The sequence below is a fragment of the Suncus etruscus genome, chromosome 12, assembly GCF_024139225.1.
Source record: "Suncus etruscus isolate mSunEtr1 chromosome 12, mSunEtr1.pri.cur, whole genome shotgun sequence".
In the NCBI taxonomy this organism is placed as follows: Eukaryota; Metazoa; Chordata; class Mammalia; order Eulipotyphla; family Soricidae; genus Suncus; species Suncus etruscus.
In genome coordinates this window covers 80386953-80400042 of record NC_064859.1, presented here as the reverse complement: position 1 = coordinate 80400042, position 13090 = coordinate 80386953, and the positions used below count along the sequence as shown (strand labels likewise).

Genomic DNA, 13090 nt, shown 5'->3' with positions numbered 1-13090 from the left:
TGGCGCTAGAGGTAAGGTGCCTGCCTTGCAAGAGCTAGCGTAGGATGGACAGCGGTTCCATCCCCCGGTGTCCCATATGGTCCCTCCAAGCCAGGGGCGATTTCTGAGCGCATAGCCTGGAGTAACCCCTGAGTGTCAAATGGGTGTGGCCCAAAAACAAACAAACAAAAATTATATTGATCTCTTTAAAGGTAGTTGTTGGCCCTTTTGTTTCATATGCCATGCTCTGAAGCGTATGCTAAGTGCCAAATACGAGGAATTCATAGTTTTATATCTAGTTAGAACAATTTGTGGACATACATTAATGGTTTTAAATCTTTATATATAGAGTCTTAATCTTGCTGCTATTGGTTTTGTAGATTTCATGTGTTTTTTTGTTCGTTCGTTTGTTTGTTTGAAGGATTAGTAATGGCAATTTTTTTTTCTTTTTGGATAACACTCGGTGATGTTCAGGAGTTACTCCTGACTATGTGTTCCGGCCCCAGTATTAGCAATTTTGCCTTTGAACTTGGAGCATACATGGGAAGGTGTGATACTGTAGTTAGGGCCTGGCTTCCATTGGGAGGAATCCAGATAAAGAGAAATGAGGGGTGGGATCAAAAGTTTGGTTCAGTCTTGATGCTTCTGCAAACTCTTATTTTCCTATTGGGAAAAATGGTAATGATACCTCACTGCTTTACCTGCCAAGATTTTAGGAGGTTCCTTTACGTAGAAACACACTCTGATATTCAGGGAAAAATTTCATAAGCATCCAAGCTATAGAAATTAATGAAGCAATCAGGAATGCTCTTTCTATTTTTCAGGTGTCTACTCAGATTTATTTCTGTTTTTATCCCTGTGACACACTGATATAAATATAGGAAAACAGGAAACTATCACTAATGAAATAGTATATATATTTTTTACAAGTTATTGCTCAGGTCTTCTATGAAATTGCCATCAGATAGTGGCTAGAAGTGGGTTTGTCTTAGAGACATTCACATACCCTTAGCTTGATGGGAAGACTTAAATAACTGAGGAGTTGACCAGCTCCTGCACTTCTTTATGCAGTTTGTCCTTGTGCTCTTTCATATGGTAATCTTATAATACCCACATTCTTCCATGATAGATAATAGTTACCAAAGCGAGTATATATGAGAAACGATCAAAAAGCTATGGTATTTTCTAGTCTTGTCTTGATATTGGAGTGGCACCATACCTTTTGTATCTTATTCATGGAGATAAATAATTCCACAGCTCTTCCAAGTTCAAGGGTCATACTTATTGAACTCACTTGATGGCTTGCTTGACTGGGCCTGAATCATCTGCTTCTGAGCTGCCCTACTCACATGGCTGTTTGGAGCCTCAGTTTATCCCTGGTTTCTTTGCCACATGAACCTCTGAACAGAGCTTGCTTGTTTTCTTAGCATGGTACATTGCTTTTCCTACAATGTGTGACCTATGAGAGTGCAAGGAGGACTATGTGATATCTTTTATTGACTTCATCTTGGAACTCATACAATATCATACTCATCTTATTTTTTCTTAAAAAAATTACTAATTAACATCCTTTTAAAAAGAGACTTTGGTTACCATCTTTTAAAGGGACTACTAAAGAATTTGTGAATGTAATTTAAATGATATACTTAGCCTTTTGGTAGATTTCTAATTGAGTCATATTCTGGCTATTTTCTGTAAAAATGTTACATTTTTCTAGATGTTTGTTTTAGGCCTTCTCTCTCTATACCCTTCCCCTTTAATTCACTCAGAAATGTGTAGAATTAGTTTTTTAACTTTAAGGCCTGGATTGATTATATGGTGGGTTGGTTTTTTGTTCTGCACATGGCCAGCCCAGGTTTGATATCCAGGAACTCCTGTAGTCTCCCTAACCTCATCAGGAATGACCTCTGAGTGCAGAGCCAGTAGTATACTCTGAGAATATGTGAATGAGGTCTTCAAATAAATAAAAAACAAAAATAAAAAAAATTAACTTTTGACTTCAATTGGTCATTTGACTCATTGTTATTTTATGCTTCCACACTTACTTACGTTACTTCTTGCCTTGTCCTTTGCATAGCGATCTGAATTGTGTTTTCAGTAAGGGAACAGCAATAAGTAATTTATTTAAGTTTACTACCTTTTTTTATATTGGTAATGTTAATCAGTAAATACTTAATAAAATTCAGCTGGTTTTGAGCTCTAATTCTTTTGTTTACTTTTGGGACCATACCAAAGTTTTGTTTCATTTTGGGACTATGTCCAGTGGGGTCAACTGCATGCAAAGCACATACCTTAACCTCTGTATTTCCTTTTATTTTTTTCTTTTGGTTTTTGGGCTACACCTGGTAGTGTTCAAGGGTTACTCCCTGCTTTGTGCTCAGAATAGCTCTTGGCAGGCTCAGGGCACCCTATGGGATGCTGGGGATCGAACCCAGGTCTGTCCTGCATTGGCTTTACCATTGTGCAATCACTCTGGTCCCTTTATATTTTTTTAAACCCCTGAAAAATATATTTTGCTTTTCTCCTTTAGCCTAAATATATAAATTTATCTGTATTGTAACTTTGAGTTACTCATCTTATAAATATTATATTCATATGATTGTGCTTAGAAATGAGAATTTAATAAAGAAACAGCCCTTTTCTGTAAAAGCATAACTCGATAGATAGTGTAATTTAAAAGATTGTTGCAAGATTAGGAATACAAGAAGGCCAGGAGCGCATGCTCTGCATGCAAGAGACACAGTTTGATCCTCAACATCATATGCTTTCTAGGGGTGACTCCTGAGCCCCTAAAAGGGAGTAGCACCAAATACCACCGTTAGTGGCCCTAAGCCAAAGACAGTACTGAAACAAGCAAAAATAATGCAATGTGCTGATATTTGGAAAATGAGAAGAACAAAGGTCTAAAGAAGAGTACTAAGCCTTGTATTTAATGGAAAAAGTATGGAAATGTCTGAGATGGAAGTGATATATACGTTGACTTCTAAGCATATTTTCGGCAAAATAACTTAAGGTCTTTATGTTGATTATGTCCTCTTGAACTCCAAGTGCTCATTGTAAAAAAATGAAACACTAGCATCAGTGAAACCATAAATTACATGCTGTGTGTGTGCATGTTTGTATGCTTGTGCGCATGTATGTAAGGTTTTCCCTTATTATTCTTCATTCATTAGTTATAACTGAAATATCAAAGGAAAGCCTGCAAAGTTAAATAGCAAAGAAGTTCATACTTTAAAGTATTTATTTAGGCTGGATCTTCAAGTCAGTGTTCTCCCTTAAATGTATATCTCACTTCTTTGTCTCTAGATTTCTTAGCTTGCTTATTTCCACTCTGGCAAAGCCTGTGTTGTCTCTTGAACATATTTTCTCTCTTGTACTCTTCTCACATCTTTTTCAGCAAGTGTTGTTCAATAAAAAACTACATAGCTTTACTAAAAAATTTGTTTAGAAGTTTAAAGTTTGGGGAGGAAATCTTTTTTTTTTTCTTTGCTTAATTGGGAATGCTTGCTCAAGACTTGATATTAACCACTGAGTCCCATAGGACACCAGGCACAATAGACCGGAAGATCAAAGTTGCTCTGACCTTTAATCCTATTATCTTTTAAATTGGCCTCATCTATATTTTATTTCAGTTCTCTAAAGGACATTGTTAATGACCTAATAACCATTTGATCTGCCCTAGTGTAATTATTAAGTTATTTCTGTGTGCTTGTAGGTCAAGATGCAGAAGAACGACGTGGACAGGTTCTAATCCTTCTAGTTGATCAAGCACTTCGTTTCCATGACTACAAAGCAGCCAATGTGCATTGTCAGGAACTGATGGCCACAGGTAAAGTCGAAAAATACTGTCGTACTTGGTTCCTGCCCTCTTTGCATGCTGACTAATGGAAAAGGGAAATTCTGAAATCTAATGACTAATTGGTGAGCCAGCCAGATTTGATTTATAAGTCCTTAGAAAGTATGTAAACCATTTGCTTCTGTAATAATATCAATACTTTAGTGAACTCAAAGGTTGTATTTTGCCTGGGATTTTTGGGTAGTTTTGTTTGCTCTATTATAAAAACAATTGCATGTAAAATATTTTACTGATATTTTATATATTTGCAATAAGAGAAATAAAAAAACTGACTATACTTTGTTACTATAAAGTTAATATTTATACTTATTAATTTTTACATGAACATGTGTTTTTTTTAAATAAATGCTGAGGATGGGGCTGGAGCGATAGCACAGTGGTAAGGTGTCTGCCTTACAAGCAGCGAATCCCAGGCAGACTCCGGTCAATGTCAGACTTCCCATATTGTCCCCAGACCCAGCCAGGAGTGATTCTGAGAGCAGAGCGAGTAACCCCTGAGGGCCTCCAGGTGTGACCCAAAACCCAAAAACAAACAAATAAATAAATTCTGAGGAATTGGAAAGTAGTTTACAGCCTCCAAATTTTTCATATTAAAAATTCTAACTTGTGGCCAGTGAGGTGGCGCTAGAGGTAAGGTGTCTGCCTTGCAAGTGCTAGCCAAGGAAGGAGCGTGGTTCGATCCCCCGGCCTCCCATATGGTCCCCCTAAGCCAGAGGCTATTTCTGACTGCTTACTCAGGAGTAATCCCTGAGCATCAAACGGGTGTGGCCCCAAAAAACCAAAAAAAAAAAAAATCTAACTCAAGGGGGCTCGATCAGTGGTGCAGCGGTAGGGCGTTTGCCTTGCACACGACTGACCTAGGATTGACCACGGTTCGATCCCCTGACGTCCCATATGTTACCCCAAACCAGGAATGATTTCTGAGCACATAGCAAAGAGTAACCCCTGAGCATCACCAGGTGTGACCCAGTTCTGTTTATAACTGATACCCAACTACAAACATGCTTGTAATCATGGTGCTTAAATAAAGATTTATATTAAAAAAAACAAAAAACAAGCATACAAACAAATTCTAACTCAAGTTTTCAGAGAATAGTAGATTGTGTTGTGGAATAATTTCTCTACTAGAGAAGGTATTCCCCTGGAGGGTAGGAAGGATGTCCAGTTATCATGAGCTCTGTGCTCAACTTACTTTTTTTGTAGCTGTGCCCAAATAGAGAAAACTCAGCATAATTTTGCATATTATATGCACATTCAGAGTGAGCAGTAAAGAGCTTCCTTTTCTCTTCCTGATATCAAATGGAGAGGCATACTTCTGCATTTTTATTTATTTGTGTGCTTTGTACACATGTACAGTTGAAGAAAATATTTTTTGTCTTTAAAAACTGGAAAAGACTATATGCAGAACTTTTTATAATAGATGATAAAGCTAGTAATAAGGTTTGAGAGATCAGACTCAATCTTATTTTAAATTTTAATTAAAAATATTTTTGTTTTTCTGGGGCATACCAAATGGTGCTCTGGGGTCACTCCTGGCTCTGCATGCAGGAATTACTTCTGGTGGTGAATAGAGGATCATATGTGGTGCTGGGGAATCAAATCAAGATCAGCTGTGTGCAAGGCAAAACACCCTACCTGCAGTACTATGTCTCCTGCCACCCCCCCCCCCAATATACAGAAAGACATTTGAAGATTTATTCTCAAGGAGTTGAGGGATTAGTGGAGGAAAAATTACTATCTTGAGACATCAAAATTATTTTTGCTACATTGATTTTATGGAATCTTTCTGAAGGCAGACTAGAGTGACCAAATGAAGAATTTGACCAGGTATTAAGAGTGATTATATTTCCATTGTGGAATTCTCTCAAAACTGCCTTAGCAGTGTTCTTGCTAAAACTAACTTTGCAGGGCCAAGAGATAGTACAGTGGGTAATGGGCTTGCCGTACACGTGGCTGACCAGTCAAGCCTCCTCTTCGATCCCATAAGGATAACCCAAGCCCCACAAGGAGTAATCTTTGACCACAGAGCAAGAGAGGAGGGGAAGAGTGGTGAGGAAAAGAGGAAAAATAAGAAGAGGAGGAAGGTTTTCTTCTAGGAGTTGGGATAACTGTAGGTTAACCTTTTTCTGTCCATTGCTGGAGTCTTAAAAACATAAAACATTTGTTCCTAAAGCAAATGATTCTGTGGGGCTATACATGATGATTTCTTGTGACCTTCCTCTTTGAGGCTTAAGATATTTTTAGATATAAATGTTTACATATGATATATAAAAATTCATAAATCTAACCCCCTCATCCAGCAACCCAGTGAAGAAGCCTTTATAACTACTTTTGTTTTGTTAATGGGACACTTGGAATTTTCCCAAGCTCACATAGGTGCTCAGTGGCTGGTGTGGGTTATATCCTTAGGTCTTTTGAATTCAGATATTTAGCATTTTACTCAGTATCAAGTTGGTAAGTTTTTGGTAATACGTTTTTGTCCAGTAAGCTAAATTTTAATGGAATTGATCAGAAAAAGTTATCTGGAATAGATCTGAACCTTCAGGACAAGAAACCAGCCTACTCTTTTTTTTTTTCTTTCTAGATTCCTTACATATGTCTGTTTATAGAAAATAATGCATTATAATGACTAGAATTTGCTTTAATCGGAAAGCCACACATCTTTTATATTAAATTGGAGATTTTTCTTTTCATGAAAATCAGGCTTTTTCTCGCCAATTTTGCAGGTTATTCTAAAAGTTGGGATGTTTGTAGCCAGTTAGGACAATCAGAAGGTTACCAAGACTTGGCTACTAGACAGGAGCTCATGGCTTTCGCTTTGACACATTGCCCTCCTGGCAGCATTGAACTCCTTTTGGCAGCTAGCAGCTCTCTGCAGACAGAGGTAAGTGTCCCAATACTGTGAACCTTCAACTGTAGAAGTGCATTTTGGAAGGTGAGTAGTTCTGAGATTTATGTTCAGGATTTAAAAGTAAATGAGAAATTTAATTTATGGAACGAATGCTCTTTTGTCTCACTTTAGAAGGGATTTGAAGATCAGAAACTATAAATAGTACTGGTTTTCGTAAGGATGACAGTCAAAGGCAGGTGTGAGAAAAATAACAATATTAGAAAAATAACAATAATGAGGAAATTTTGTATTGTTAAGAAGAAAATATTTAAGGAATGGCCCTAGAAAACTTAGTTTAAATGTGTTTTAAAACCATCTGTGGTATACCTTTCCTTTGAAGGTTCTATGGATATAACAGAAGTCCTCTGTTTGAGGGATTGCTAAGTCTGCTGAAGTTGATGGAGTAAATTTACCTAAGGGGGAATACTGCTCTGATCGCAAACAGTGGCCAACTGTACAAAGATTTCGAGAAATCACATTTTCTCAATCATTCACTTTATTGTATATTTATATATTTATTGTATATCAGGTTTTATTATATGTTTATGAAGTCATTTGTGAAGACTCAAAATTACTTTGAGTAAAATTACTTTGTTACATTTTGAAACGGCATTTTTTTTCTTAAAACTTTACTTTTCAAATTTAATGTCAAATTTAAGAGAGGAAAATGAAAACATGTAATTTCTTATCACTAAGTCATGTCCTTTTTTCACAGATTCTTTATCAAAGAGTACATTTCCAAATTCATCCAGAAGGAGGGGAGAGTTCTAATGTTCCACCATTAGTTTGTAAAGCTTTACAAGAGGTAAGTTAGTCTGAGAGACATGAAAGAGTTGAAAAGGACACATAGAGAGGGGTGTGTGTATGTGTGTGTGTGTGTGTGTGTGTGTGTGTGTGTGTGTGTGTGTGTGTCTTTAAACTTGTATTTATTTGTAAAATAAACTTTAAATTTCCATTTAAACTTTAAACTTGTATTATTTGTAAAATACATTTTGGGTCACCCTGGCAATGCTTAGAGTTAAGTCTTGGCTCTACATTCAGGAATTACTCCTGGTTATGTTTGGGGACCATATTGGGTGCTAGGGATTGAACTTGTGTTGCCTCCTGCAAGGTAAACACTCTTCCTGCTGTAGTATCACAGTGAAATGTTATGTTCTTATAGAAAATGCAGGAACAAAAAACTTGAGCTCCATCTATTATCACAGAGAACACCATCAGGGGGTCTCGAACTCGTGGCCCACGGGCCGCAAACGGCCCTTCATACAACGTTTTGTGGCCCTGCCCTAGAGGAATCTATTTTTGTTTTGTTTTGTTTTAGTTGTTTGGGTCACACCTCCCAATGTTCAAGGCTTACTACTGACTTTGCACTCAAGGTTCACCCCGACTTTGCCTCCTGCGGCCCGCAGGTAAATTGAGTTGAGACCCCTGAACTACATAAAGAAATAGTACCTAAGCCTTGTGCCAAGTCCTTTTTCCCTCTCCCAATTACATTTCTGATCCTTCCCTCTCAGGAGGACCACCTTATTCTGCAACTGATCCTTAGAAACTTGTGCTTTGTTTGAAAAACTTTAATACTTACAGTATGATAGTTTATTTAACCAGTTTTTACTTGATAGTAAAAAATAGCCATGCTCAATTTTATTTTTATGTGATGCATCTCTGCTTTTAATCATCTTTAGCTGCTGTATATTAATTAATTGCTCTGTGAATGTTAATTTTATACAGTACCTTGGCTTTTTTTCCCGTTATTTTTGTTAAGTGTTTAGACAGATTAATTTGTGGCTTTTATTTGAACTTTTCTGATTGTGAATGAAACAGATTTATCTCTGGAGAGGTCTTCTCATTCTTGTACCCATTCTCTTGGACTTTTAAGGCTTCCCTTCTTTTTCATCTAGATTCTTATAAATATCATACCTTCATTATCACACCTTCCTATCCACTCATCTGGTTGAGTTATTGTGCTAAGTGTTACATGAATAATGGGTCGCACATGTCCTTTTGTATGAATGTTTTTGTGTATCGGGGATAGATACTAAGAAGTGGAATTGCTCAGTCATATCACAGCTCTCTTCTGTAAAATCTTTTCTGAGACATCTCCATTCTCTTTATTGAAGAGGTTAAACCAGATGATATCATATTCCCACCAGTAGTGAATGAGAATTCTTTTTTTTACCACATCCCCACCAACACAGATAGTTGTGTGTGTGTGTGTGTGCATGTGTGTTAATATGTGCCATTCTTATTGGTCTGAGATGATGTCTTATTGTTGTGCTGATTTGGATTTCCTTGAAACTGAGTGATAATGAACACTTTTTCATGTCTTCAGTGAAGTGTCTGTTCATTTCCTCTGCCCATTTTTTGATGAAAGTTTTGATTTCTTTTTGTTGATTCCTGTACATGCTTTTTATAGATTAGCTATAAAACCTTTATCTGATATTAATCTTTTATTTGATGTGTTCATTTAGTTGTAGCCCATGTTTCTTTTGCCATGCAGAAGCTCTTTAGTGGGTGTCAAGCCATTTGTTTATTTTTGTTTCCTATTTTCCTTTCCAATGAAATAACATCATTGAAAATACTTTTGTGATCCAAGTCCTGAAACATTCTGCATTCATTTTCTTCAATGTATTATGTGCATTCTGTTCTGTTCTCAATGCCCTGGATCTACTGACCTTTCTTATTCTTTCTTATTGCCACTTAAGTCAAGCTTCCCTTGGTTACTCTGATTGCCTCACCTCCCACACAGCTTCCCATGATTGTGTCAGCATGTGTGCAACGCAGTTCGGTGTTATATCGTATCTGAAAGTTTGTAATTTACCTATACTTTTCCCAGAAAGTGCTTGTCACATAATGCCTAGAAAATGTTTGCTCACTTGGAGACTCCTATTACAAGAAGTTTATTTTGTGGCAAAAATAAATTCAAAAGTAATTTTTCACCTAAAGAATAGAAGGAATTTGTCATTAAACTTCCTCTATGTATGTGCTATGTTAACAACTATTGAGGTCTTGTTATGTTTTGCACAATGTAAGGGGTCTATCTTTTCTCTGCCCAGTATGGAAACACAGTGTTTTGGCCGAGTTCAGCTTCACCAGCTTATTTTGAATCTCTCTCCTCTTTTAGAGATACATGAAAAGCCTTTTGTGACTACTGGGTTTCTTGTTTTATGGTTTTATAATGAAATAGAAAGTGTCAGCCTGCTCCCTTGCTGGCTTCTTTGGAGTAGGACCTGCTGTGTCTCACAAGTGGGTACATATTGCTCCATTAGACTTTTTTTAAGTAAACAAAGGATGCCACCAGCAGGCCTTTACATATTTCACTTAGCAAGAAAAAGGAATTCTTCCAAGATGACTGTCTTCTATTTTTCCCCCATGTTATTTTTTTTAGCTCCTTAAAAGCTTTTCTGTCTTCCTTTGTTCCCTTTTAGCAAGTTGTAATATATCTGGATCTCATGAAGTGCAAATCCGAACCCCCTTAACAACGCATTATGGCTTTGATTTATGAAGCACGTTTCAGAATGTTATTACTACTATTATTAGATTAAAATATAGTGCTTTAGCCATCAGATGCCGTGTATTACACATTAACTGTAGACATAATAACCATATTAAATTTTAACTTGTAAATGAAATTTGATGGTATGTGTAATCTGCTTAGTGCTCAAGACTTTCATTATTACTCAGTTGTAAAAATAATTATTTTATTTTTATATCCAAACGAAAGTAAAGATGCTGTGGAGTAGCATTTGCTTTATAGAAGTTGAGCCTACAAGTTTGAAAATACTGACTGTGTCCCTATAAACAAGATATTTGTTTATAAAGGAGTTGAAGTAATATTTTGTGAAAAACTACTAAAACTACATATTTCTAGTTTTTTTCCATTAGTGTTGCTTATTATGTTTTTTTAGATGTAACAGTATTTTGCCACTTAGAGTATATTAACATTTTGTTTAGCTGAGTATTAGTTATATCACTTAGCTAATGGTTTTTCCCCAGATAAATCTAATTAGAGTAAGAAAATGGATTATATACAAGGTTCCCATTAAAAAATCATTTTCACTGTGGGAAAACTTGTTATGAACATTTTAAGTGGCTACAGATTTATACAACTGGACTAATTAATGTTTAGATCTGGGTATGGGCTAAAAATAGAGCTAATTTGAATTCATTAAAATGTTGTTTCAAAATATTTAAATCAAAGCAAGCAAAACAACAGTTGTATTTCTTTTTTTCATTTTCAAAGGGAAGAGACTGATATTCAAAAACCATTTGTATTGAGGTATCAGGATTGATAATATTGCTAATTATATTTTTCATGCATATATCATCCCAATGCTACACCCACTACGAGCACCCACTTCCCTCCATGTGTCCTCAGGGCCCCTCCCAGACCCTCCTTCTGTGTAAGCTCAGTTCTGCAGACAACATCTCCCATCGGATGCTTCGGATTGTTTCGTTGTCCCCTTATGATGTTTCTTTTTATTCCACATGTGGGAGAGACTTTCACTTTTATTATGAAGGTGGTGAAAACTACACAAGAATAGATGAAAAGAAACTCCAAAATGGCCATGGAATTGTAAATAAATAGGATATTATTTTAAAACTTGTGTCTTTATTTTAACAAAATTTAATAAATTTATTTAATGAAAGGATTTCAGATTATCATTTTTGAGGCATACTTTATTTATTTATTTATTTGTTTATTTGTTTATTTATTTATTTGGTTTTTGGGTCACACCCGTCCGTGCTCAGGGGTTACTCCTGGCTCCTTGCTCAGAAATCACTCTTGGCAGACTCAGGGGATCATATGGTATGCCGGGATTCAAACCACCGACCTTCTGCATGCAAGGCAAATGCCTTACCTCCATGCTATCTCTCTGGCCCCTGAGAATATTTTATTTAATAATTTATGCTATTTATTCTACCTGAAGACTTTCTCCTAGTGATGCTAGAGGACACTGGGGCCACCCTGACAAAGCTCAGGAGTCTCCAGCTGCACTTGGCGGTGCTGGAGGGGAGGTAAACAGGAGTAAAGAGGAGGTCCTGTGTGTGCAAGTGCTCCACCTCTTTGACCTATTGTGCTGGACCACTTTTTTAAAATTTTGATAGAAAAGAATAGAGATATTGGAGCTGAAGTGATAGTGCAGCAGTAGGGCGTTTGCCTTGCCTGTGGCTGACCCAGGATGGACTGTAAAATCACCCCACATCTCCAAGCTTAGGGTGAACGAGTCTGAATTAGGGTCGAACAAGGAATAATCCAGACCAGGCTGAGTGTGAAACTTGTGTAGTCAGTCTGGCTTGCTGTGTGCCAGAACTATCTTTTTTTATTGAGTACAGAGATCACCCCTGGGTGGGGCAGTAAACTCACCCTGGTTTATAAGTAAGACAATCTTTCTTTTGGGTGAAACCAAGTTGTAAACAGATAAAAAGGAACCAGAGATAAACTTTGTTTTAGGTAAAATAAGGTATAACCCAACAAGGACCTTGGTTCCGTCCCCCAGCATCCCATAAGCCAAGAGCATTCCCAAGACAGGAGCAATTTTTGAGCGTATAGTCAAAAGTAACCCCTGAGTGTCACCTGGTGTGGCCCAAAACCCAAAACCCAAAATAAATAAATAAATAAATAAATAAATAAATAAATAAATAAATAAATGTAAAAGTACAAGAAAAGAAAAGAAAAAATAGAGATATGAAACATTTATGATAAAGCATTAACATTTGTTAACTTTGGATAAATGTACTTGGGTTTTTGTTATCTTTTTCTTTCCTAACACAAACATTATTTTATCAGTTATATAAAAATATGTTTATGTATATCTGTACATTTCATTCTTCATCCATCCTTTTTTTTTTAAATTTTTTTTTTTGGCCACATCCGTTTGATACTCAGGGGTTACTCCTGGCTAAGTGCTCAGAAATCGCCCCTGGCTTGGGGGGACCACTTGGGGATCGAACGGCGGCCCTTCCTTGGCTAGCGCTTGCAAGGCAGACACCTTACCTTTAGTGCCACCTCTCCGGCCCTATTCATCCATCCGTTAATGCTTTTGATAAGAGGCAAGTGTTTTTTTAAGTTTGTATTTATATGCATGCAATTTTTTATATTTCAAAGTTTTTCAGAGTGTAGACAGCTTTTTGGTGTCTCTGTTCTTTGAGGTTTTTTACTTTGCTTTTTAAAATGATGTTCAATTTACATAGCAACTTTTATTTTGAACTTTCTTTCACCGTGTTTATTATAGATAGTTGTTTTTTAATTAAAATTATTATTATTATTATTATTATTATTATTATTATTTTTGGGCCACACTCTGCTATGTTCAAGGCTTACACCTGGCTCTGTGCTCAGGAATTATTCCTGGAAGGCTCAGTGGATC

At 36.5% G+C, this 13090-nt stretch overlaps 2 protein-coding genes across 2 annotated transcripts in view; one reads left to right on the top strand and one right to left on the bottom strand.

Annotated features, from left to right (window-relative positions):
- The window catches only part of LRATD1 (LRAT domain containing 1), an 836105-nt gene that overhangs the window by 56369 nt on the left and 766646 nt on the right, over window positions 1-13090 (bottom strand). The window lies entirely within an intron of this gene.
- Window positions 1-13090, top strand: part of NBAS (NBAS subunit of NRZ tethering complex) — a 384560-nt gene that overhangs the window by 195828 nt on the left and 175642 nt on the right. Inside the window, exons 33-35 of the mRNA XM_049784877.1 lie at window positions 3695-3808; window positions 6562-6719; window positions 7441-7530. Coding sequence (XP_049640834.1) covers window positions 3695-3808; window positions 6562-6719; window positions 7441-7530 — 362 coding nt within the window. The remainder of the gene's footprint in view (window positions 1-3694; window positions 3809-6561; window positions 6720-7440; window positions 7531-13090) is intronic.